At 38.4% G+C, this 23958-nt stretch overlaps 1 protein-coding gene across 2 annotated transcripts in view; it reads right to left on the bottom strand.

The window, feature by feature from the left end:
* Window positions 1-23958, bottom strand: part of LOC149774831 (hemicentin-1-like) — a 162137-nt gene that overhangs the window by 6225 nt on the left and 131954 nt on the right. For both annotated transcript variants that reach the window (XM_089944677.1, XM_089944678.1), the window contains 3 exons: window positions 19170-19273; window positions 2281-2317; window positions 1037-1131 (listed from right to left, as the gene is read on the bottom strand). In XM_089944677.1, the coding sequence (XP_089800803.1) occupies window positions 1037-1131; window positions 2281-2317; window positions 19170-19273 (236 nt within the window). The remainder of the gene's footprint in view (window positions 1-1036; window positions 1132-2280; window positions 2318-19169; window positions 19274-23958) is intronic.

The raw sequence follows: 23958 nt of genomic DNA, 5'->3' as shown, positions 1-23958 counted from the left end.
GGAACTACCTAGATTAGAATCCTGCAATTACAAACAGGTAAAAATATTTAAGAATCAAATGCCACTTTCAATCAAATATTTTTTGTTACATTTATTAAACATTTTAATTCTTTGGTCATTATGAATATTTTTCCATTTTTTTGCAGTTAATTCCTATTTTGTCCAGTAATTCCCTTTGTGTTAGTTTTGTTCTGGTAAGTCTAGCTACCCCTTTTTGGTTATGTATAAATTAGAATGAATTAAACATTGTCAAAATAAAGTGCAACTCAAATGGCTATGAGCTTTGCATCATCCCAGTGGCTGTGTTTGGGCTAGGCTGTTATTGCATCATCCCAGTGGCTGTGTTTGGGCTAGGCTGTTATTGCACCAACCCAGTGGCTGTGTTTGGGCTAGGCTGTTATTGCATCATCCTAGTGGCTGTGTTTGGGCTAGGCTGTTAATGCACCATCCCAGTGGCTTTGTTTGGGCTAGGCTGTTATTGCATCATGCTAGTGACTGTGTTTGGGCTAGGCTGTTATTGCACCATCCCAGTGGCTGTGTTTGGGCTAGGCTGTTATTGCATCATCCCAGTGACTGTGTTTGGGCTAGGCTGATATTGCATCATCCAAGTGACTGTGTTTGGGCTAGGCTGTTATTGCACCATCCCAGTGACTGTGTTTGGGCTAGGCTGTTATTGCATCATCCCAGTGGCTGTGTTTGGGCTAGGCTGTTATTGCATCATCCCAGTGGCTGTGTTTGGACTAGGCTGTTATTGCATCATCCCAGCGGCTGTGTTTGGGCTAGGCTGTTACTGCATCATCCCAGTGACTGTGTTTGGGCAGGCTGTTATTGCATTAGGTTTTTGTCTTATATAAATTATGTGCAATATTTGCATTTTCTGGGCTATACTTCCAGGTGTCTGCTCTATAAATCATCCAAGGAAACATTAATGAAATGAAAGGAAATGTCTATCAGATATACCTTATTTAGCTACATTAAATTTTGTCTTGCATGATTTGATACTACATGAATATCATTTGGACAAAGTATAACGTACCTTTCTGATGTGGTCTTTGATTTAATGAGCTGTATGCATGTTCTTCATTATTTGTGTATGGATGAAGTGCATCATATGTAACAGTATCTGGAGATCTATAAATAATAATAATAATAATAATAATAATAATAATAATAATTGATACTAATAATAGTAATATAGTTTAGTAATAAGAAATATATTAATGTACATATTATTTTGCTAACAATAATCCAAACTGTAATAAAATGCTACTGATACAAAATGTAATAATTATAAATTTCCAACAGAAAATAATGAAAGCAAAACCATCATTCATGAACAGCAATGGAAAGGAAATAATTTGTGTAAGGAACAAATGTTATATATATCTTTCAGTTTCAGGTTTGCAATTATTCGATTATTTTCATTTATACAATGTAAGGGGTGTTGCATTTAAACATACATGGTACCCAGGAAAGTCTGTTTTTTAAAAATATGTGCCAAGTACTTTGATTTCACAGAGTTCATATTAAAATGGTAAGAAATTTGTACACTCTATGTATGGGTGCATACCCCACTTTTAAAGTGCCTTCCCTGGGTCCCATGTATGTTTTAATGGAACAGCCCTAAGCAGTCTACAATAAATATCTAGCATATGCATCTACATGTGATATTCACTGTGCAACCTTACTGTACTTTTAATATCAATACCTTATTGTTTTTTATTTTACACTAGGCAATGAATTGCTGGATTTTCCAAGTAATGTAGTTGTAATAGTTCATTGGAGTGAGTTACTATAACTAAATTCACTGCCACATCAATAACAAAATAATCATAAAACTCAAAGTTATTCTTTAATAGATGCTTATGTGGTTGAGTGTAAAATATGGTTACCTCCTGATAGAAGCAACTCAAGTTCAAATTCAGCATGCAGTGAATTATTTTTAATGTGCTATTTTACTTTTAATTGTGAAGGAGAATTATATAACTGTTATATTTTCTTTCTGAATAATCATAAAATACAATAGAACATAAACCGTAAACATCAGACATACCGAGTGATCAAGTAAGAAAACTGCTACTTCAGTCTATTATACAGATCTTGCTATCCAATACTTTTAAGCATAGAATTATGAAATATTTGTTTGCTTCCAGTGAATAATGGATATATGTCATATCGTGGGTGAAAAACTTAAGTATTTTCACGCACTTGATGAAATATATCCATTATTCACTCCTTTTAAGCAAATATCCTCTATCAAAACCTAATTTAGAAAAATACCTTATGTTTACACTTTCATTTGTTTCCCCTGCCATATCTGAAAAAAGATATATGGGGAAAATTATTTCTTGTTTTAAACTGCACTTATTACAAACCTACCCATTACAATTTCTGAATGAATTCCACAGTCTTTTGTCACAAAACATTGGCATTCTAATAACAAAGAGATTAGTTTGAATCTCGAGCTTTCAATAGCAAAACTCCATCTTTAATAAATATATTTCCATGCAAAAGATATGGAAAATGCCTCTTGTCTTGAATCAAAATCTACACTATAATGTACCATCAACAGGCGGGGATATGATGCATACTATAATATTCTGCATGTACATCATAGTAGTAAAGGAGCCCCGAGTGGCCGAGTGGTCTAAAGCGCTCTCCTTTACGGATCACTGCCATCTCACCTATGTCTGCGTGGGTTTAAGTCTCAGATTCGGCCAATGTGGGTATGTGAGAGAGCTTGCCAGTAGCTTCTCGTGGGTCAGTGGATCTTTCCGGGGTTTTCCCCGTGTTCTTCCTCCACCATTAATACTGGCTGCCATGCACAGCCTATCATGTGCTGAATAATGGCATTAAACCCCACAACAACAATACAGAGGTAAATATTATCTGTGAGTCAATTTGTGGAACAGTACTTCAAATATGTTGATTTTTAAATGAGAATCTTTTATATTTTGTACATTCTTTACATACTGTGTACACAGACCTCTGAACCTTTTCTATTTTGTACATTCTTTACATACAGTGTACAAAAGCCTCTGAACCTTTTATATTTTGTACATTCTTTACATACTGTGTACACAGACCTCTGAACCTTTTATATTTTTGTACATTCTTTACATACAGTGTACAAAAGCCTCTGAACCTTTTATAGTTTGTACATTCTTTACATACTGTGAGCAGCAGGAAAGTTGTACAGACCAGCCGTTCCAGACCAAATAAACCTTCCTACGAGAACTTTCTCCGTAGAAGCCTCAGATTTCACTTTTGCGGCTTCCTACGAAAATTAATTTGCGTAAAATCGCCACCGAGTGCAATTTTTGTGTGCAAAATCTATGATTCTGGACAAGGAAAAAATGAAGATTTTCGGGGGGGGGGTCTGGGATATTTTTTTTGTGTTAATGCGATTTTGCATCTTTGGGCTGCTTTTTCATGAATAAATTTGATCGAGACCGATTCGATATCGACTACGCGGATCATGAAGATTGATCGTGATAAAACCATGCGGCGTTGCCTGAGCGCGGCTGAATAAATTTTTGAATTTGTTTATGTCCATGTCACCGTTACACCAAGTCTGATGAATATTTCTCAACGTGTGTGTGTCTACGCCGTTGAATACCGATAAAATATTACAATTGTCTCTAATCACCTTTGGAATCTGCGTGTATCGCTGCGTCACATAAATCACATCGGTGTTCTTGTGTCTGCCACGCGAGAATATCCTAGCCGGGTTGGTCTGCTTGTCCAGCATAACATCATCGAAAACAACAAGATTATTAACATCGCCGTCTAAATTTTCCACGGTTGGAGCTTCATTAATGTCTGTGATAAATTCGATTGTGCCTTCGTCGGTATTGTCGCTAAATTCCTTTAGTACTTGATAACAACGCTGATCATCAACGGACGGTGCAACCAAATACAACTTGTCCCATTTCAGCCATCGCATAATCAAATTTAGCAACAACTGCGTCTTACCAGATCCAGATGGGCCAATAATTATCATTCTTATCGAATTCGGTAATATCGCATTATGTTTCACCTGCTCGCGTCGCTTCGTGGCGGAAAAATCAATTACATTCATGTTACTAGAATACATGGATCTATATTGTGTTAAGTGTCGCACTCACACAGCTACGTTAAATCCAATCGAAATTGTCACACGCAACAACAGAAACGCAATCAAGGGGGAATGCGAAGTTTGCAAGACTCGCAAGTTTAAATTTGTAAAAAAAAAAGTAGAACCGGAGGAGACATTGCCTCCTCCTTGTCAAATCTACCCGGAACTCCCTGGGCGAAATATCCCGGAGAGAAGCATCTGCCAGGGTACAATTACTGTGGACCCGGAACAAGACTCGATATAAGACTCGACGATAATAACCAACCAAAGCAAGGTGAAGATCCAGTAAACGCCATCGATAGCGCTTGTTACTACCACGATCTCGCGTATCGCAGCGGGGATTTACAACAAAGGCATCTCGCTGATATCAAGCTAATTCACGCACTAAACACGATTCCTGACAAAAGTTTCAAAGAAAAATTGGCAACTTGGTTAATAAAAGGCGCAATGAAAGGTAAATTAGTACTCGGCGCTGGTAAATAATAATGGAGCAGATATATTATTCTCCGCGAGGATTTTGGCGAGGAAAATCAGCAATTGCCAAACTCGCCAAGGCCGCAAAAGTAAAACAATCCATTGCTGAATCGTGGTTATCGAAACAGGCAGTTTGGCAAATATATCTCCCCCCACCTAAGAAAATACCATATGCGAGTTTCACTGTCAGCGTACCTAATGAAGTCCATCAGGCTGATCTTATGTTTCTTCCTTACGATACCGTCGACGGAGTCACATACAAATATGTTCTGACAGTCGTTGATATCGCTAGCAGGTATAAAGAAGCCGAGCCATTATCGAATAAAACAGCAACGGAGATCGCTAAGGCGTTTAGCGAAATTTATTCACGATCCCCGTTGACATGGCCGAAGCTTCTCCAGGTTGATCCAGGTCGAGAATTTCTTGGCGCGGTTACTTCACTGATGAAAAAGAATAATGTTAAAATCCGTCGCGGTATTGTAGGTGTTCATCACAATCAAGCTATCGTCGAAAGATTCAATAAAACGCTTGCAGAACGATTATTCGGATACCAATACGCGCGTGAATTCATTCAAGATAATCGATCTCACGATTGGGTATCAAGATTGCCTCATGTGATTAACGCGTTAAATAACGAGACAACTCGAACAATAGCAATGAAACCCGCAATTGCAATTACAAAATCGAATATACCCCTAAAGCGAGATTCTACGATTCCGCCTGTGCTAGGTAGCGTCACGGTCAGGTATTTGTATAAGGAAGGCGAGGCCGAAGGAGGCAGAAAAAGAGCAACCGACCCAAACTGGAGCGTTACAACACATAAAATATCAGCCGTAACAAGATCATCGGGAAGACCAGCGATTTATATTCTAGATTCGTTAGCGCCTCAACGCGGATTTACCAAGGAGGAATTACAAATAATACCCGAAGATACTCAACTACCGCCAGCGTCACTAATGTGATTTATTCGAATTCTACCTAGCTGAGATAATTTTCTTACTCTCGACACGGCTAAATATACTAAATTTGACCAGGAAATTCTATCATCGACGATCCAAACCTGACCATGCACGGTTAATCCCTGCGACGAGTGTATCGTTGTTGCGTATCCTAGTTTCCATGGCGATTTTTCTGCGTTTATCGCGTCATTGACAAGATTAATATCAACGAAGATAATATCATTCAAGACTAAAATCTTTTCCTCTCCGCAGGGCAAAGTAACACTGATATTTTGTTTCCTAGTATCAATGGGCCTGTAACATAGCGGCACCTGCAACGTTGGAAATTTCTCACAGTGCAACTTGAATAACATTTCCTGGATAATATCACGAACAATTTTCCTACTAGCAACAATCAGATGATCGGGACGCCATAAATTTAGAAAATTATCCATCGGAGTCTCGTCGATTATTCTTCTCATTACGTCACATTGAATCTTATTCGGTTGTAATCGAATTAATTTCTTAAATTCGGTCAGTAAAATATCCGTCGATCTATAATCGACGTCGATTTCCTCGTAATAATCAACGAAGTTTCTGAGCCATTCGTGAGGCGATTCGCCATCGATAGGATCAGGTTGGCCGTGATCTCCGCACATTACCACGGCGGTATTTTTCCCCTCCAGCCAAGTCAATATCGATTTTAGTGTATCTAGATTTACCGTGCAAATTTCATCAAATATAATGATCTTGTTGATGTATTTGTTTCCCATGCGAGCCGAATCCCATAATCCACCGCTGTACTTGAAATAACTATGATACGTGCAAGAATCAACCCCGCGTTGCTTTATTTCTCGCGCTAATCTGTGAGTCGGAGTCAACACGATCATATCGGAGTTTGCAAATAAATTTATCGCTCGCGTTGTTTTACCGCTACCACCAGGACCATTCATGTAAACGAATTTACTGCGTGAAATTGGGTCAAATGCAGATGCGGCAGCCGAAGATTCTTCAAATTTATCTCGATGAAATTTATCACAATCTTCAACATCGGCATCTTCGCAATAATCTAGAATATCTTCGTTTTTTATCCTCCAAGTTCCCCATGAGCTACCATCAGTGATTAAATTTTCCAGCCTGTATTGGTATTTTTTATCGATATAAAACGAGTCCGTCGCGACCCTTACCGCGATATCAGAAAATTTATTTATCATCGACAGTAAATTTATACTCACATAAGCGAGCATCGACGACCTCAAATGCGTATACTGCGCTGATTCTCCATCAAGGTAGCTAATTACGGTACCTAACTTTGCTCCGTCGATGATAATATTCTCTCTGTTGCAGAATATTCCTCGCGATACCATATCGGCGATTATAAAATCCATCTCGGCATCGTTGATAAACAACCTAGCGTGTCGATGTTTATGATCAACGGATCCGCCTTGAGTAAATTTGCCAATTATCTTTCTTCCGATATCTTTCGCGTTGTCACAATCTGTCGGTAGCCACACCTTAGTTTGTTTCCTATATGATATAATTGCCTCACTCACTGTCAACGATACTAACATCGACGAATCCAGCATATATCTCAACAACACCGTAGGGACCCATTTACGCTGAGATAAATGCCTACCGAACCAAATATAACAAATTTTATGAAAATTTTCAGCAAACTCAAACGAAGTAACACAAGCGAATCCGGTCATGACAAAATCAGGCAACGGTCCGTTAATCGCTACTCTCGTCATCTCACTGGTAGGATGACCAAATTTAGCAAAATAATCCGCACAATCGCCATATCCGAGGAAACTTCCAGGATAGCACGCGCTCATGTCAACGGAGATCATATCTTCGAAATAATACTTGGTATTCCACAATCCGCCATGGCCGTACTCGATACAGCTAAGTTGAATATCAGCGAGATATTCATTCCTCGTAGGTTTCCATGAGTTTCTCTCTCTGGCAGCGTGAGCAGCAACAGACGGAACCGTAAAGCAGTTCGTTAATAACTGATCGGATTCGACGAATATTTCACCGCGAGATTTTTCATCGATTCGTGTAATATTTCATGACGGTAAATATCTCCGCGTGGCAAGATAAACTGATCGTATTTTTCTTCGCTCGAGAATAACCAAATTGATACTGGATCAGACGCGGCTAATTTTTTGATATATCTAAACATTGCATCGGAATTGTTCTTCGCAGAATTTCCCTCAGATTTATTATCTGCCGTGGAATTTTCCACGGGATAAAATTTAACAACACGATCCCGCGGAAATATCATCACCGACTGTGACCACGCATGTGAATTATGATCGACAATTTCGATTGGCGCTCCTCGAGATTTATACGGCGACGAATATAATATTTCTCCCGATAGCGTTTTCACCGTGATAGGAAATTTAAGTTTTTTACTCAACGCAGCTACATCGTCCACAGATGCACCATCAGCGACGGTCCTCGCCCACGCGTTAATTTTATCCAACCTCAACTGGGTCAAACCAGATCCACGCCGAGCGTTTTTCATGTGCTCGATTACGCGCTCAGCCACGCAGTTTATCATCGGCGATTCTTTCATCGCAGGTAGATTTTTCATGTCCGGGTTGTTATTCAGCCTATAAATACCATAAACAACTGCACTAGATGGATATGCCCTGGCGTAATAGGGACCGTCGATTCCCAATAACAATCCATGCTTAGAGTTTTTATCGAGGGTAACATTTTTCTTACCGCCACTCACGGGATCTCGTTTATCGCGAATAATCCAAGTATCGTCAGGCATTTGTGCGATAAATTTTATTCCAAAGATACATCGCTCTTCGGAATGTTCGGTTTTTATGTGTTCGATTATTTTCTTGGCTCGCTCCAGATTCATCGTGGCATCGACAGAATTCGTTTTCCAAGTCGACCAAGTGTGAACCGCTCCATCGTCGAAGAATTCTTTCTTGGCTCGGTCAACCTCAGGTATAATATATTCTGCCTCATCAAGATCAAATGCATCCATGATTATATTTTAGACAAATGTTTAAATTATAATAATGCATTGCAAATGGATACTAATCGGTTCAACAAATTTCTGTGATAAATCCTGCAGAGGTGATTATTGCGGCGCTCATATATATGCAATTCGACGTGGCAGCAAAGGACCACAGCGATGTTTAGTTTGCCAAGTTGGCACTCGAGGAAAGACACGGTTGTGTTTGTCCTGCGGAGGAAAATATTATCGAGAATTGCGGCGATATTATGAAAAAAGATCCTCGTCGGTTATAACATGTGAAGAAGATTATATTAATCGATTCAAAGCAAATAACGATTTAGACATATAATTATTATATAATGAACTTGAAATCAACGATTCCTCCAACAACAACGAAATGCGAGTTTAAATCTCATCCAACGATCGAGGGATACGAGGCGTCATCGGATGGTATTGTTAGAAATATTAGAACAAAGAATCGGGTCGGTAAGGTTTGTAATTCAGGTTATCTTGTTTTTACCATCAACAAAAACAAAAAACGAAGATGCGCAAGTTATTTTTGTCATAAGTTTGTATTCGAATGTTTCAACGGACCAATAGAAATCGGTCTTGTTATTGACCACATCGATGGAAATAAACTTAACAACAAGATATCCAATCTCCGAGCGGTCACTCCGAGTCAAAATTCAAGATCCGGCAATGCCAGTGGCGTACGGCGACCATCTAAGGCGGTTAAATCGGTAAATCGAGAAACAGGCGAGGAGCTTGCATTTACATCGATAAACGCCGCTGCAAAATATTTTAGTATTAATCCAGCATCGGTGCAACGTGCAACAGAAAAAATAATCAACGCGACATTCTCATATCTATTTGGCGAGTGGATCGAATTTTACTATATTCCGATAATATCTGATTAAAAATCTCAATATTTTCTAAAAATTAATTGAATATTACAAATTTGTATAATGAACGAGGAAAATATAAACAACATCATCGAAGCCATCGAGGATCTGAAAAACAAAAACATAAATTTATCCTCAGATTTGGACACAGGTAAAATCCGGTCCGAATTTGAGACGATTGTTCAAGGGAAGCTCGAATACAGATACACGCTACCGTCAGAATACAAGTTTATAAAGAAAATCCAGATTGCCATGTGCCAATCACTTGCGACTGTCAGCGATGATCAAATCGAGGATTTTGTTAAATTATCGACGCTGGTAGAAAAAGTTAGATCGAGATTATCCGACGAGTATGAGTCAAGAAAAATTACAAGCTCGCGCGTCAGGCAGTTGAAAAAGCTGGTCGATGAAAGCAGAATCAAAGATTCTGAAGATTCTTAAGATTCTTGCCACAAAAAAAAAACAAAATTTCAAGAATCTCCGATTCTAATTTTTATTATTTTTTTTTATTATTTTACTGAAATTATGCAATTTTCTTAATTTTGACGGGTATTTACCCCACCAAAAACATAAAATTATATAAACTGCACAATTTGACGGGTATTTACCCCAACAGATTTACGAAATTATATAAATTGCACAATTTGATGGGTATTTACCCCAGCAGATTCACGAAATTATATAAATTGCACAATTTGACGGGTATTTACCCCATCAAAAACATAAAATTACACAAATTTCTTAATTTTTCTGATTTTTATTAATTTTTTTTATTATTTACCGAAATAATTTATTTATTGAAATTGTGCAATTTTCTTAATTTTGACGGGTATTTACCCCACCAAAAACATAAAATTATATAAATTACACAATTTGACGGGTATTTACCCCATCAAAAACATAAAAATACATAAATTGCTCAATTTGACGGGTATTTACCCCATCAAAATTAAAAAATTTTACTAATTTTGAAAAATCTGCTGGTTTTTATTTATTTTTTTGGCCCGTTTTTTTCCCGTGGAGAGATTTAAGAATCTTTGATTCTATGATCTTACCAGCAAGTTGATACTTAGCGTTTCCCCGCGTATATCAAGCAAATGTCCATTTTGATCCGTTAGTTTGAAATTTATCCTCGACAATAATCGATTGTGACATCGCAGGTAAAACGGATTTACTGGCTCTTTTATTATCAAAAAACCCGGAGATGCGCTAGGTGAAAACGAATATAAGATAAATCCCTGCTGTGCCTGCTCTGACACAGACGAATCCACGTTGTAGCTATTTTCAACAACATCCGCGTGAAGATAAATCGCGATAACCTCCGTTATATTGACGATACCCGGCGAGATATGCCGCCCTTGCCCGGCAGGATCATTATTATGTTTGAGAATCGATTCTGATTGTATTTTTTTAGTCCACGCGGCATGTAATTTCGGAAATAAATCATCGATGGTATCAGTGACGGATTTTCTCATTTCATCAACATCATAATCGGGAAATTTGAAATTTGGTAGCGTTTCCTCGGTTAATCCAAATACTCTCATGAATTTTTGTTTTTCTCCTGAATTTCTGATCAACTCGAATTTGCTAATAGGAAGAACATAATCGGCAATTGATATATCGTCGATTATCGCCCGAATGAACATACCGTGATAATATTCAATATCATTCGCGAGTTGATTTAAAATCTTCACGCGTCCGATAATTTCGCTACATGAGCCTGATTTATTTAAGATGCATTCATGAAAGGATTCCCGCAATAAATTTAAATGTATTTTATGTTCTTGAATAAATTCGTCGAGGGTTCTTCTTACCAAGATACCGTCTATGGGGGCTATTATCCTGTTAATGTTGGTAGCGTCGAAGATTTTCACACCGGGGGGAATTTTAGGAAGAGGCAACCACGAGAGAATTCTTTCGTTAATAAAAGTAAAAGCGAACATTACCAGGTTAAATTTGTGGCTATTCATGAGGTTGATGGCGCTGTGGATCAGAGGCTTGTGTTTGATATCTCCGTACCATCCTTCGTCGGTGGTAAAATCTGATTTTTTTGGCTCCGGTTACTCTGGAGGAGCTTCCTCGTGCCAACCTGGAATAATAAAATCAGATTTTTCTGGTTTTGCCAGAGGTGCGATTTCGGGCCAACCTAGAACTGTCCTAATCGATGACTGGTAAATATCAACGATATATGGCGATTTTACTTCGATTATCGACGACAACGTTGGATCGTGCGAGGATATTTTTATTCCTGGAGTAGCATCGCCAGTTATATTCGATATTCTACTGGTAAGTTCCTTATCTAGTTGCTCAATTTCGTAACTGCCTGTTGGTATGCCAACGACGATCCAATCGGGAGTTCCATCGGGGCGGTTTTTATTGGCAAAAACAAGCGAATTATTCGATGATAATCTACCAAATGATTTCGACCTAACATTGGGCCAGCTGTTATAGACGCGTAACTGTGACAGCGCAATTTCCTTGACGCTAATTGGTATTGGAAAATCGATACTAAATTCTGGCCTGGTTGAGCTTGCCGATATCAGCGTTGTTATCGGCGGTGTCGTGTTTGTCACGATTTGAGTTAGTTCGGACATTATTGATATTCATTTGTTCAATCTCGGAGTAAATGCTTATCATCGAAGAAAATTCTAGGTCGGATATAACGCCGTCGTTGAGACTCTCAGAAAGCAGCGATGATAATTTCGAATATGCATTGTTGACCTGGGATAGTTTACTCGTGTATAGAGACAATTTCTCATTCGTGCATGATGATATTTTTTTTGCGATAATATTGAGAACACTGGCGATTGTCGTTGTCGATGAGATTATTATCGTTGCTGCGATTGTTGTCACCGCGGATAAGATTATTCCCGCACCGGCGATAATTGCACTTACCGCGTACACAGCAACATCGATGGCAACTAATCTACGCTGGTATTTTTTTATTTTTGTTTGATATTCGTCGAGAAGTTTTTTTAGCGAATCCTGCCATGAACGCGCCTGATTGTAACGGTAATCCGATGCGGTCATTTATTAATTAATTTCTAACCAATTGGAATCTCAATTCTTTTCACATCATCTCGTTCGAAAGTTGGGTTGGGTTGACCAACTGTGTTTATTCCGGATAAATATTCGAAAATTACAAAATAGGGAATTGGTTCTGTGACGGATCTATCTGGTGGTCCCAGAATAAATATTTGGTCGCTATCTTCACTTAGCGAAATAATAAAAAATCCAGGGTAAAATTCATGGATTTTACTGCCACGTTCCATTATTATATTAAATTTTATCTTGGAGATCACATATATTCGATATATACCAGTAATTGGCACTTTAAAAATAAAACTATCAAACACGGGTGACCAAATAAAATTCCCTGTCCCAAACACAAATGGTATATGGCAAGGAAGATTTTTTGTTACCACCTGATCTGGCACATGAAAACGCGCCAATTTTGGAAGATTTAGTGGTGATATTTTTGTGTTAATATCGTCAACTTTTGTAGTTGCGTCGAGAAGTTTTCCCCCCAATTTTTGTATGTCAGGGCCGTAATAGGATTTATCGACCTTGTTGTCAATTTTTGTGGTTGCGTCAAGAAGTTTCGCGTTTAAATCTCGAATTTCTCCGTCATACACTAATGTATCGACCTTTTGACGCGCTAATTCACGTACCACGTTAATTTCATCGTTGATTTTAGTAATATCCTCGTTGATTTTTTTCGTTTTCTCGCTGAGATCATCGTATGATGTTTTATCGCTTTTCTGACTCATTACGATATTTATTTCGGTAATATCGGCGAGAATATTAGTAATATCCTCGTTGATTTTTCTCACTTTATCGCTAAGATCGTCATGCGATGCTTGATCGACTTTTTTCTTTGCTAGTTCGTTTGCGGCGGAGGAAGTATCGCTGGATGTTTTTATATCATCCTCAAATTTTTTGCTAAATTTAGCTAAGGCATCGTCGAGTTTTTTAAGGTCGTTATTTAGCCTGTTAAGTCTTTTTGTCATTCTGTCCTGAAGATCGTCGTGTAATGTTTTATCGGCCTTTAGAAGCAACGTTGCTGATAGCTCGTTGTCCTTTTTTTCCACATCAGCGATATTGGCCTTCAGTGGCAACTTCGCTATAATATCGGCGATATCAGCGATGGATTTTGATACCGAATCTGATAGGTGAGTAAATTGATTAATACGATCATTATATTCGTCTCGCTTGATTATATCAGTTATTTTGATGTTGCTTGTTTGTAATCTTCCTTCGCGGCTCTGAAAAACAGCAACTTCGCCAGGATCTACTTCTGACAGCGATAGAAGATTGTTAATATCATCCCTTGTGGCGAACTTTGATAGATCGACGTCGGCTACTTCCTTCTTCCTGTAGAGGAATCTCCCGTAAATATCAACCATGATATTTATCTATGGCGTATTTAAATACGATCTTGTGGTACGGATCGGATGATTTTGAAATTGTGTCGAGGACATCAATTGATTCTGGGCCGCATATCGGTGGATCCATTAACGTCTGCGTCGGAAGTGTCGAATACCAAATTGGAATATTTAACTTTGACACGTAATTGACGAATTCTTTTGGTGGAGCTAATCCGTACGAGTCAAAATAAACAACTTCGCGTGGATTAATCGCGTAGGCGACCCAGTGTGTGCCAGGGCCGGTATTTGAATCGAGATTTATTATTCCTGTCTCGGTGGGGTTTGGTTTTTCTGGTAGTTGATCCCGCATAAATACGCCTCTGAAAAATTTTATTTTTTTATTTTTTACTTCGCTGAGTAAATCTAAATTTGAGGCTGGTAACCTAAATTCAGACCGGATCCGTACGGGGGTCGTCTTAGGTAAAGGCTGGATCCGTACGGGGGTCGTCTTAGGTAAAGGCCGTTTCCCTTTTTTTTACCGTATCGCCCTCCCATCACTTTTTGTGCTATTTTGGAACCTACACCTCCAAGCGCGCCTAATCCTACCGCTTTTGCAATTGCCGGAAGAGCCCCAGCTAGCAGCCCTGGAAGAGCGGCAAATAGAGGGAAAATGCCGCCCGTTTTGACCATGTCTCTGATGGCGCCTATACTAAGACTCACATGAACACCAGAATTTGCTGATTTGGCCTTGGAGAAACGTTCACGTTGACTCTTAGTTAGCGATAATTTGTTAGGCCCACCCTGAATTTGATCATTTTTCAGGGTTAATTTCAAACCGCATCGCTTTGCTGTTGCTGTTTGGAGCTTTTTTATCTGACCCGGGGTCAGAGTTACACTGACGTGTTCGTATGGCATATTAATAATCGCTTAATCTAAATTTAGAAATATTTGATTTTGTCACATTTTCTCGACAGGAGCGTCGATAATTCTCATTCTGCCGCTAATTCCTTCCAAGATCATTGTTCTATCGCTGAGAATAACCGCGATAGCTCTTGCTGCTGCTCCAGCTGTGTTAATTCTAGCTTTGAAATGAATATCAACGACGGATTGTTTTACCAGGTCGAGATGTTCCAAGGAAAAGTAGTATATAGGATAGCGAGTATTAAAATCCAGCTGTGATATTTGCAATCCTGTATCAATATTTTGATCACGACCCATGAAACTTAGCAAGCGATGATATGCACGGGCCGTCGAATAGTTGGCAAAATCAATCGATATTTCCTCGGATGGTTCTTGTTGGCCGTTTATTCTCAGTGATACGTTTGTTGCCGCAAATTGATCGAATATCATGTGACTGGTAGTTTGAGTATATCTATCTGCAGATTGAAGAGCAACAAAGATGTGCCTAGGTGCCGAAACGCCTTGTTGTGATGCAATTCGCCAGGTAAATATTCCGTCAATATTAACGTCGAAGGAGTCGGTCATAGTTGTCAGCCAAGACATGACGGATTTTCCGCCTTGATTCATAAATGATAATAATTTTTCTTCCTCGAGCATCGATGGAACTATTGCTGGCATCCACAAGGTAAATTTGGTTAGGACAACCTTACCGACATCAACAGGATCCCCACTTATGTCTCGCCAGATGGCTCTGTTATTACCTTCGGTGTCTCGAATAAAAACGATTGTATGTTTTGCTCCGTAAATAACTTTCCTGAAATGTCTGCAAAATCCAAAAATGTGAGATAGCGGAATTGCGCAGGAGAAATTTCGTTCGTTCCCCCTTAACATTGCTCTCCTCGTGGCAAATCCAATATTGTAATCGTTATTGGGGCCGATTACCACTGAATGAACATCGGCGGGAGCGGCGTTAGCGGCATTTCTCGGTCTGCCGATATCATATGGGGAATGTTCAGCGGCATTGGAATTATCCTTGGCGAACATCATACTAGGACCGGCCGACCTGGTAAAATCATCCGAGTATCTCGCTAGGCCTATAATCGTCGTTGCTATATCAACGTTGTCCGTGATTGACTCAATTTCTCTTCCGTCGATCATGTAAGTGGCGCTCTTGAATAACGCCATGATACCGTTGTTGACAAACCCAACATTAAAATCTGCATCGTAGTTGGTATCATTTGTCCTAATAATTTTACCAACAACTTCGATATACGCCTCAGATGGAAGAAAATATCTCGTTGTATCGTGAACTTGAATTTCAATGCGACCAATCGCATTTGGTATCACTGTGTCGTACGAGAAATACTGAAAATCTCGCACGGAGGTGTCTCTACCTACAGGCTCGTCCATGTCGAACACTTCGTTTGACACTTGTGCGAACATTTATTAATAAGATTCTCATCTAAAACGAAGACCGCTGCCTGAAATGAAGCTTGTATTTGCAACTTCGTTTGCGAGATTTGTCTTAGCAACTTCCTGTGCTAGATTTGTCTTAGCAACTTCCTTTGCTAGGTCGTTTATTTTTTTATTTGCTGCGTCGTTTATGGCTTTGCTGATTTCGGGTGGCATTTCGCTGGTGCTAGGTAATTTGACGGGTTGTTTTTTACGCGTTAAATTTGATATTCTGCTTTTGATAGCATCGAAGCCTTTAGTGGCCAAATTGCCGATACCAGAAATGACAGTCTCGCCGATTTTTCCTATTGCTTTTGACGCGAATTGCTTGACTGTGGGTCCGATTTTAGGTATTACTCGCGTGACGAGGCTTTTGACGATGTCGCCGAATCCATTGCCGTGGATATATTTATATACAGGCAATCGAGAGTTAACTATGCAGACCTGTCTGGGTCTGCGTTGATGTTTGTGAACAATCATGTTATTTCAATTGTGTTGTTTTAATCGATGAGTTCATCAATGAGCTCCTTGTAAATGTGTGAGTCGATGACACCACCGCGAAATAATCGCTGACAAATATCTGAGGCCTCGTTGATTATTTCACGAGAGTTATTTCCGGCTCGTTTTCCTCCGATTAATACTTCGAGGCGAGAAACGTCGTTGACAACGCTATCAGGACAAACGGTATATCCGCTTCCTGTCTTTGGTTCTGGACTACTTTCCCATCCCTGAAATATATCTTCCTCTTCTTCTTCTTCTTCTTTTTCTTTTTCTTCTTCTTTTTTTTGTATTATTTTTCCTATAAAATTTTGGTAACCCGGGTCATCAAGATTGACTGATTTTTTCTTTGAAGCAAAATATACCGCTGGAATCCAATTTTCTTTAGTAAATTTATCAACGCGTCCGGATTTCAGGTATTTGTCTCTATCAATGAAGCCAAATCTGGCAATGTTGATTAAAATATCCTCGTCTGTATTGAAATAATCGATGGAACTTTCGTCAAAATGTGTGCGAGGAAAAGTTCCTGAGATATTTGTTACTCTCCCTGTTTTGGGAAGTACCTGAGATGTATCGGGGGATTTTATTTGGGGTATTTTTCTTGTTTTTAAAGATTGTGGCGTCACCGGAGATTCAGGTTTTTCTTTCACCCCCCGAGATTGACTCATATTATACAAAAATCTATCATTTGCAGATTTACGAAATTGATTAAAAATCGAATCGCCCCTAGCTATCCTGTGTATATTAACTCTAGCTCGGTATATATTCCTGTACCAAGCATCTCGCGATTTAATTTTTTTTAATCCATCCTCCGTTAAAAATTTTGATCTGGCGTTAAATGAATCTTCGGCAAATGCGCCAAGTTCATTAAGATTATTACCAAATAATTTAAATTGTTTTTCTATCGTTTTCCAACCATCATCAGTAAACTTATCCTTTATTACTTCCCGAGGTTCTCTATCACTTTCCTCTTCTTCTTCTTCTTCTTGCTGTGGCTGTTCTTGAGGTAATTGTTCTTGTAGCGCTTGTGTTTGTGCTCGCACTCGTTCTTGTGCTTGTATCAATTGTTCTTGTAGCTTTTGTGTCTGTGCTCGCACTCGTTCTTGTGCTTGCATTGCTCGTGCTTGTTCTTGTCCTTGATGAATTTGCTCAAGACGACCCGGCACTACTCGAGTGTGTTCCTCAATGTCTCTCGTCATGGGAACAAGCCCACGCTTCCTAAGTTCCTTATCTTCCTTTTTGTCACCGTATGCGACCTGCTCGATTGTTCCAGTGACTGGCTTTAGCCATTTCGACGATATCTCGGTAATTCCATATTCTGTGTCTTCATGTGCTCGAACCTTTTCCTTGAATAATTGTTTTGCCGGAATGAGTTTCTTTAGTGACGCTAATTGCTCTCGCGCTAATCTAGCCGAATGAGGCTCTCCAATTGTGCTAGTTTTCCGACTCATATTATTTTCAAGTATATTATTTTAATGTGACGTAAAATTGGCCAATGCAGCCCAAAGATGCAAAATCGCATTAACACAAAAAAAATATCCCAGACCCCCCCAGAAAATCTTCATTTTTTACTTGCCCAAAATCATAGATTTTGCACACAAAAATTGCACTCGGTGGCGATTTTACGCAAATTAATTTTCGTAGGAAGCCGCAAAAGTGAAATCTGAGGCTTCTACGGAGAAAGTTCTCGTAGGAAGGTTTATTTGGTCTGGAACGGCTGGTAAGTACAACTTCCCTGCTGCTTACTGTGTACACAGACCTCTGAACCTTTTATAGTTTGTACATTCTTTACATACAGTGTACACAAGCCTCTGAACCTTTTTGAAAAATACAAAAATAGACTTTAAATGGAAGTGTCTGAATGGTAATACTATAATCAAGTAAAGGATTACGGGCACAAAATAGTTTTATCCTATTTCTGGCAATTAAAGTAAATTCTGTAGATATTGCCAAAAGGCTGAATACTGTTATCAGTTTGCACATTTGGAAGTTTTGCATCAATCTAGTACTATTCTTCACCTTCCTATCTTCGAATGAGAGGCAGCATGCATGTTGGCTTCTACCAAGTTAAAAAGTGCAATAAGCACACATGACCATATCTTGCTGCTTATATAAATACAGTGTGGAACAAGCAGTGAAAATTGCATTAGAAATGGATGTCAGTCGATGGAAATTAACATGGGATTTTATGCAACTTTAATTAAAAATACTTTTAAAAAACTTGATTCATATTTAATATCAATCTCAACTTCATTTTACAATTATTTTGCATTTACCTGAACCCTGACCTAATTATGGCTATTTAATGACATTATCTAAAGTGTCATTCAGGTGTTCAATATTATCAGGATAATTAACCTTGCAATTTCTGTTTGAAGAAACACTTGATATCCAGGGATATATTTATACTCCAATATGATAATAAGGTGCAAGTAATTACAAGTAAAGAAATTAACAGATATTCAATTGATAGCAAAAAATTATCAGGATAATTCTAGAACGTGCCCTATTAGATTAAGATCAATATCAGATGTTACTTACCTTGAAGATCTAGATACGGATTTTGATCATTTTCCCCACCTGTAGAAACAACTGTGTTTAATGTAGTGTACCCTTCCATGTTAGTTCCTTCTGTTGTTGCAGACCTTTAGTTTAAATTATTTTAAAAAATATGTGAGAACAAACTGGAAACAATGCCCTTTCAGTTCTTATTGTAATCATGCTACATAATAAGGATTTTGTCGGACTTTACCTGGTCATTATTCATTAAATTAACCTTGCAATTTCTGTTTGAAGAAACACTTGATATCCAGGGATATATTTATACTCCAATATGATAATAAGGTGCAAGTAATTACAAGTAAAGAAATTAATAGATATTCAATTGATAGCAAAAAATTAAATATTTATATGAAATTAAACTTGACTTGTTTATATTTGTTCATATGAAATTTAACTTGTTTATATTTATTTCAAAGAAAATGCAGCGCAAGTATATTCATATAAAGAATGAACAAATATCAAATGTCCTATAGCAAACAAACTTAAACAAGTTGAAACAAGTATATTAATTAAGTTTTAAATAAATGCACTGTATTCTGTTCTCACTTAAATGGCAACCATATATGGTACAAAACACAATGTTTATACAAACATTTTGCACATGCTACAAATCAATGTACCAGACTGCTATATTAATATTATGACTATTTACTTTATGTGTTGGCTTCTTTTAATGATTATATGTTATATGCATTTGTGTTTTATACCTGACCTTAGTCCAAAATCAAGTTAACTATGTACCTGAATAAAGACATTGATTTCATAAACAAATTAATGCATAGCTCGATATTTCTAGATGATTGTGGGTTTCATATTCAGATCATTATTAATGTAAACAATAAGGTCTTAATCTGAGTCTAGGACACTGGTCGACAACTTTGAATGTTCTAGAAATGAACTTTTGTCTCTCATCTTGGTACTGATTTGAACAGTTTGGTGAAATTATTTATTCAAATTATTATTCACTGTAAACACAAAATGATCGATCAGCCTCTGGCTTTATTCCAGTAATGTCCCTCATCACAAATGCTTGGATGAGAGGTTCTTTATGCCTTAACTCACATTTTGATGTGGTTCCAGACCCTTAAAGATTGTGGACTTCTTGATGATGATGATGAGAATGGCAAACTTAGAATGCACCAACATCAATCTGTGGCAGCTTCATACACATATTCCCTTGTATCATTTATAATGCTTCTTCAAAATGCCTATATCATGCCTGCCCCTGGGCATATACCTGATTTGGGATGTATCAATTGTAACTGACACTTTGCTGATAAGGAGGTTACAAAAATGGAAAGCAGCAGTTTGCATAGGTTCCTAAGAGAGTATAGCTATCACTATTCTTGGTCAAGTTAAGAACAATTGTCCAGATGGTGTTGCTCTTATTTAGTATTGCCCATTGTAACACAGCACTCTGGTGTACAAAAGAGCCACAGTTTTCCAATGTTCAGCTGCCTAAATCATGTTTGCAAGCTCCGCATCATTCACTCCTGAGAAGGTATTCATCAGGAGTGAATGATGCAGAGCTTGCAAACATACTGATACTATACTGACGTAAACATTTCTGGTCTGGAACAAAACTATCTCACGCAAACATGTCAAGGTTGGGAAATACTTTGTGGATCTGCACACTATGTTGCTGACACCATATTTCGCATCGCTATTAAAGTGAAGTACTTGTACCATCACTCTACACTAATGCCCATACCAGTGTCGACAATGCATGTTGTACTGGTCAAAGCTCTAGTGGCATGCTCTTGCAAACTCATTGAGATTTCATACAGTTCAACACTGAACTTGGCAACAACAGATTTGAAGCTTCAAGTCAAAGGAGTACATTTGGTCAGTTAAGAGCCATTACAATTCCTGATGTGCATTAAAGATAAATATACTCACCAAGGTAATGCACGCTGTCATTCCTGAAACAGCCGTGGACTAGAAAATGTCAATGAGTGGGTGAACACAATGCTCACTCACCTCTATGTTTCTCTTTCTTGATGAAACCTAGCCTGCCTCCATTCTTGGATTCGAATCCATGTTTTCTGGAGCTGGCATGTACAACAAAGTACCAGTATTTAACACTATCCTGCAGATTTATGTACACCTTGATCATATAAACACAAATGATAAAACACAGTGCCCTCATTTTCGTGGTTCCGATAACCCTAACCCTATCTACACCATCGCATAGTGAGCAGATATTTCTGAGTTTTGGGTTTCCCAATAAAAATGTAGTTAAAATCTGAACACTGTTTTTATGTGATTGAGACAAGAGGAGCACACAACTTGAATGGACTTATAAATAAGCAGTTTTCAAGTATCGGTCCATGCTTGCACAAATACCTTTCACTTAAATAAACCTGTAATGGCTTCCCTCTGGTACACAGACACACTTTCAATGTTAAAGTATCCTGGGACCCCAAGTGGCAGAGTGGTTTAAAGCGCTCACCATTTCAGATTACTGAGATTTCACCTCTGTCTAAGTGGGTTCAAGTCTCAGGCTCGGCTGGTGTGGGTACGTCAGAAAGCCTGCCAGTAGCTTCTCGTGGGTCAGTGGTTCTTCCTGGGATTTTCCAATGTTCTTCCTCCAACAGTTATACTGGCCATCATGTATGGCCTATCTTGTCCTGAAAATGACGTTAAACCCTACAAGAACAACAAAGTATCCTTTTTTAGGTCAATTACAACCAACATTTTCAGCGGATGTACAATGCACCATGCTACTGGTTAGTTTGCATTATATACTAAGGGAGGCAACACATTAAATCCAATAGATGTCGCTAGGACAAAACATCAATATTCGATCCACCAAGGTGTAGATAGGGTTATTGGTACCTTGGCCAGCGAAGATGCAGTACCCCACCATATATATTTATGTAATTGATAAGATTATATATAAATGGGGGTTTTGGACCACTTTATTACTATGTGATAAAGAGTTGTCTAGTAAAGCCACCGATTTGTAGATACTGCTGTGAAATGGGGGTTTTGGACCACTTCAGCGTGGGGAGATGGAGGTTCTGGACCACTTTTTCTGTATAGGAAAATGGGGTTCTAGACAACTTTATCAATGTGTGATCAAAAGTGATTGAGAAGTCTCCATTGATCTATACTACTGTGGTGTGGGGTTTCTGGATCACTTCAGAGAAATGGGGGTTTTGGACCACTTCTTGTTTTAAAGCTCACTTTGCTGTAGTTGCTGGGGCTTCTGGACCACGTGGGGTTGCCTCCTGATGCCATGTTTTTTGGTGTGTGCATAATATATAGCTGAGATGATTAGGGAGTTTTCGCTCGGTAGTGTCCCTGTGCAAGTGTGTGAATGCCATCACTGGAGTATCGTTTTTCATCAAATGGGCATTGTCCATTTTTGTTAATGAGTGCTGTAAATAGTTTATGCTGCTGTGATCGGAGTGTTCTCATGGAGTAGTAATGCATGTGTACATGCAGCGTTTGTGTGTAATGATGGTGAGTAACGATATGGGCAATGATGGGTTCTTTGACTCCTTTGGATTTGTCATGATGGTTCCATCATTGAGGGTGAGGCATTACATTTTGGCTCGAAGTCCGATGAATTCTGTGATGGGTACACCATGAGCTTTATATTTGAACTTTGCTAGCACTTTTTATTGTTGTCACAGTGGAATGAGATGTTCAGTATAATTGCTGAGATCAAACAGTTCTTGGTGTTGATACATCTCCATGTAGACGTTATTGGTGTGAATTTCATACACGAGAGAGTAGGTGTTGGGTCATGAGCAGCGTGGCTTTGTCTACGTATTTATTTATGATGAAGTCACAGTGAAACTAAACTCGAGCATTAGCATCTCGGAGAGGTACAGAATGGCTGCACCATCGTAGATGGGTATGTCTAGCTGGAGATTTTTTTCTGTATTCGATTGCGACGAGTTCATCATCAAAGTTTTGAATTCGTACGAAGGTCTAACTGGCAACCAGTTTATCTTGTTGTCGCAAGTTTTTGATTATTTTGGTGTTCTTGAGCTGTCAAATGTTTTCCATGGTTTGTCCGAACACGCTATTGGTAAAGAGTTATAAGAAGTCTTTTTTGAACGCCGTGGTGGTGCTGGCATGTTTTGTCATGTTGAAGTCGATGTAGGGTTTCATCCACTTTGTCTGACGAAACTTGAGAGCACAAACTTTTTCAAGTCTTTGTTGGGGAGTTTGTTCGAGCCGGTCCTACTACACACTGCACTCAGATAAAGTCAGACAAAGGCAGGCAATGTCTGTTTATTCAGTTTTATTTGTACATATTTGTATACATTATACTATGTTAACTCTGCTTTGATATTTACATTTTTAAAAAGTGTGATTTAATGTTGTTTGAAAGTAAAATTGGTACATACGTACATTTAATAGAACAAAGGCAGATAGAGTATGACAAAGTCATATAACACAAATAGCGTATGACAAAGGCAATATCAATGTGACAAAACCAGATTTAATAATTTTATATAATAACTTTCTTCTTGAGAGACACGTAATAATATTATGAAAGTGATATTAAGTATTCTACCAACATTCATAATAAAAAATTCATGATGTACTTTCATCGAAAAAGATCAACCATGACTAGATTGATAGACAAATACAGTACATCATTTAACATGTTAATATCATAATTCGTTTCAGCATAAACATTACAGTGTCATAAGCGGTAATACAAATCTTTTCTGTTGCTATTAATGTTTGCGGTATACAATGAGAAGAAGCAATTATGCTACAAACAGTAACAAAATTACTCTGCTGC

The sequence above is a fragment of the Sinohyriopsis cumingii genome, unplaced genomic scaffold, assembly GCF_028554795.1.
Source record: "Sinohyriopsis cumingii isolate HCF-2022 unplaced genomic scaffold, ASM2855479v2 utg000127l, whole genome shotgun sequence".
Lineage (NCBI taxonomy): Eukaryota > Metazoa > Mollusca > Bivalvia > Unionida > Unionidae > Sinohyriopsis > Sinohyriopsis cumingii.
This window is presented reverse-complemented; position numbering and strand designations above follow the sequence as displayed.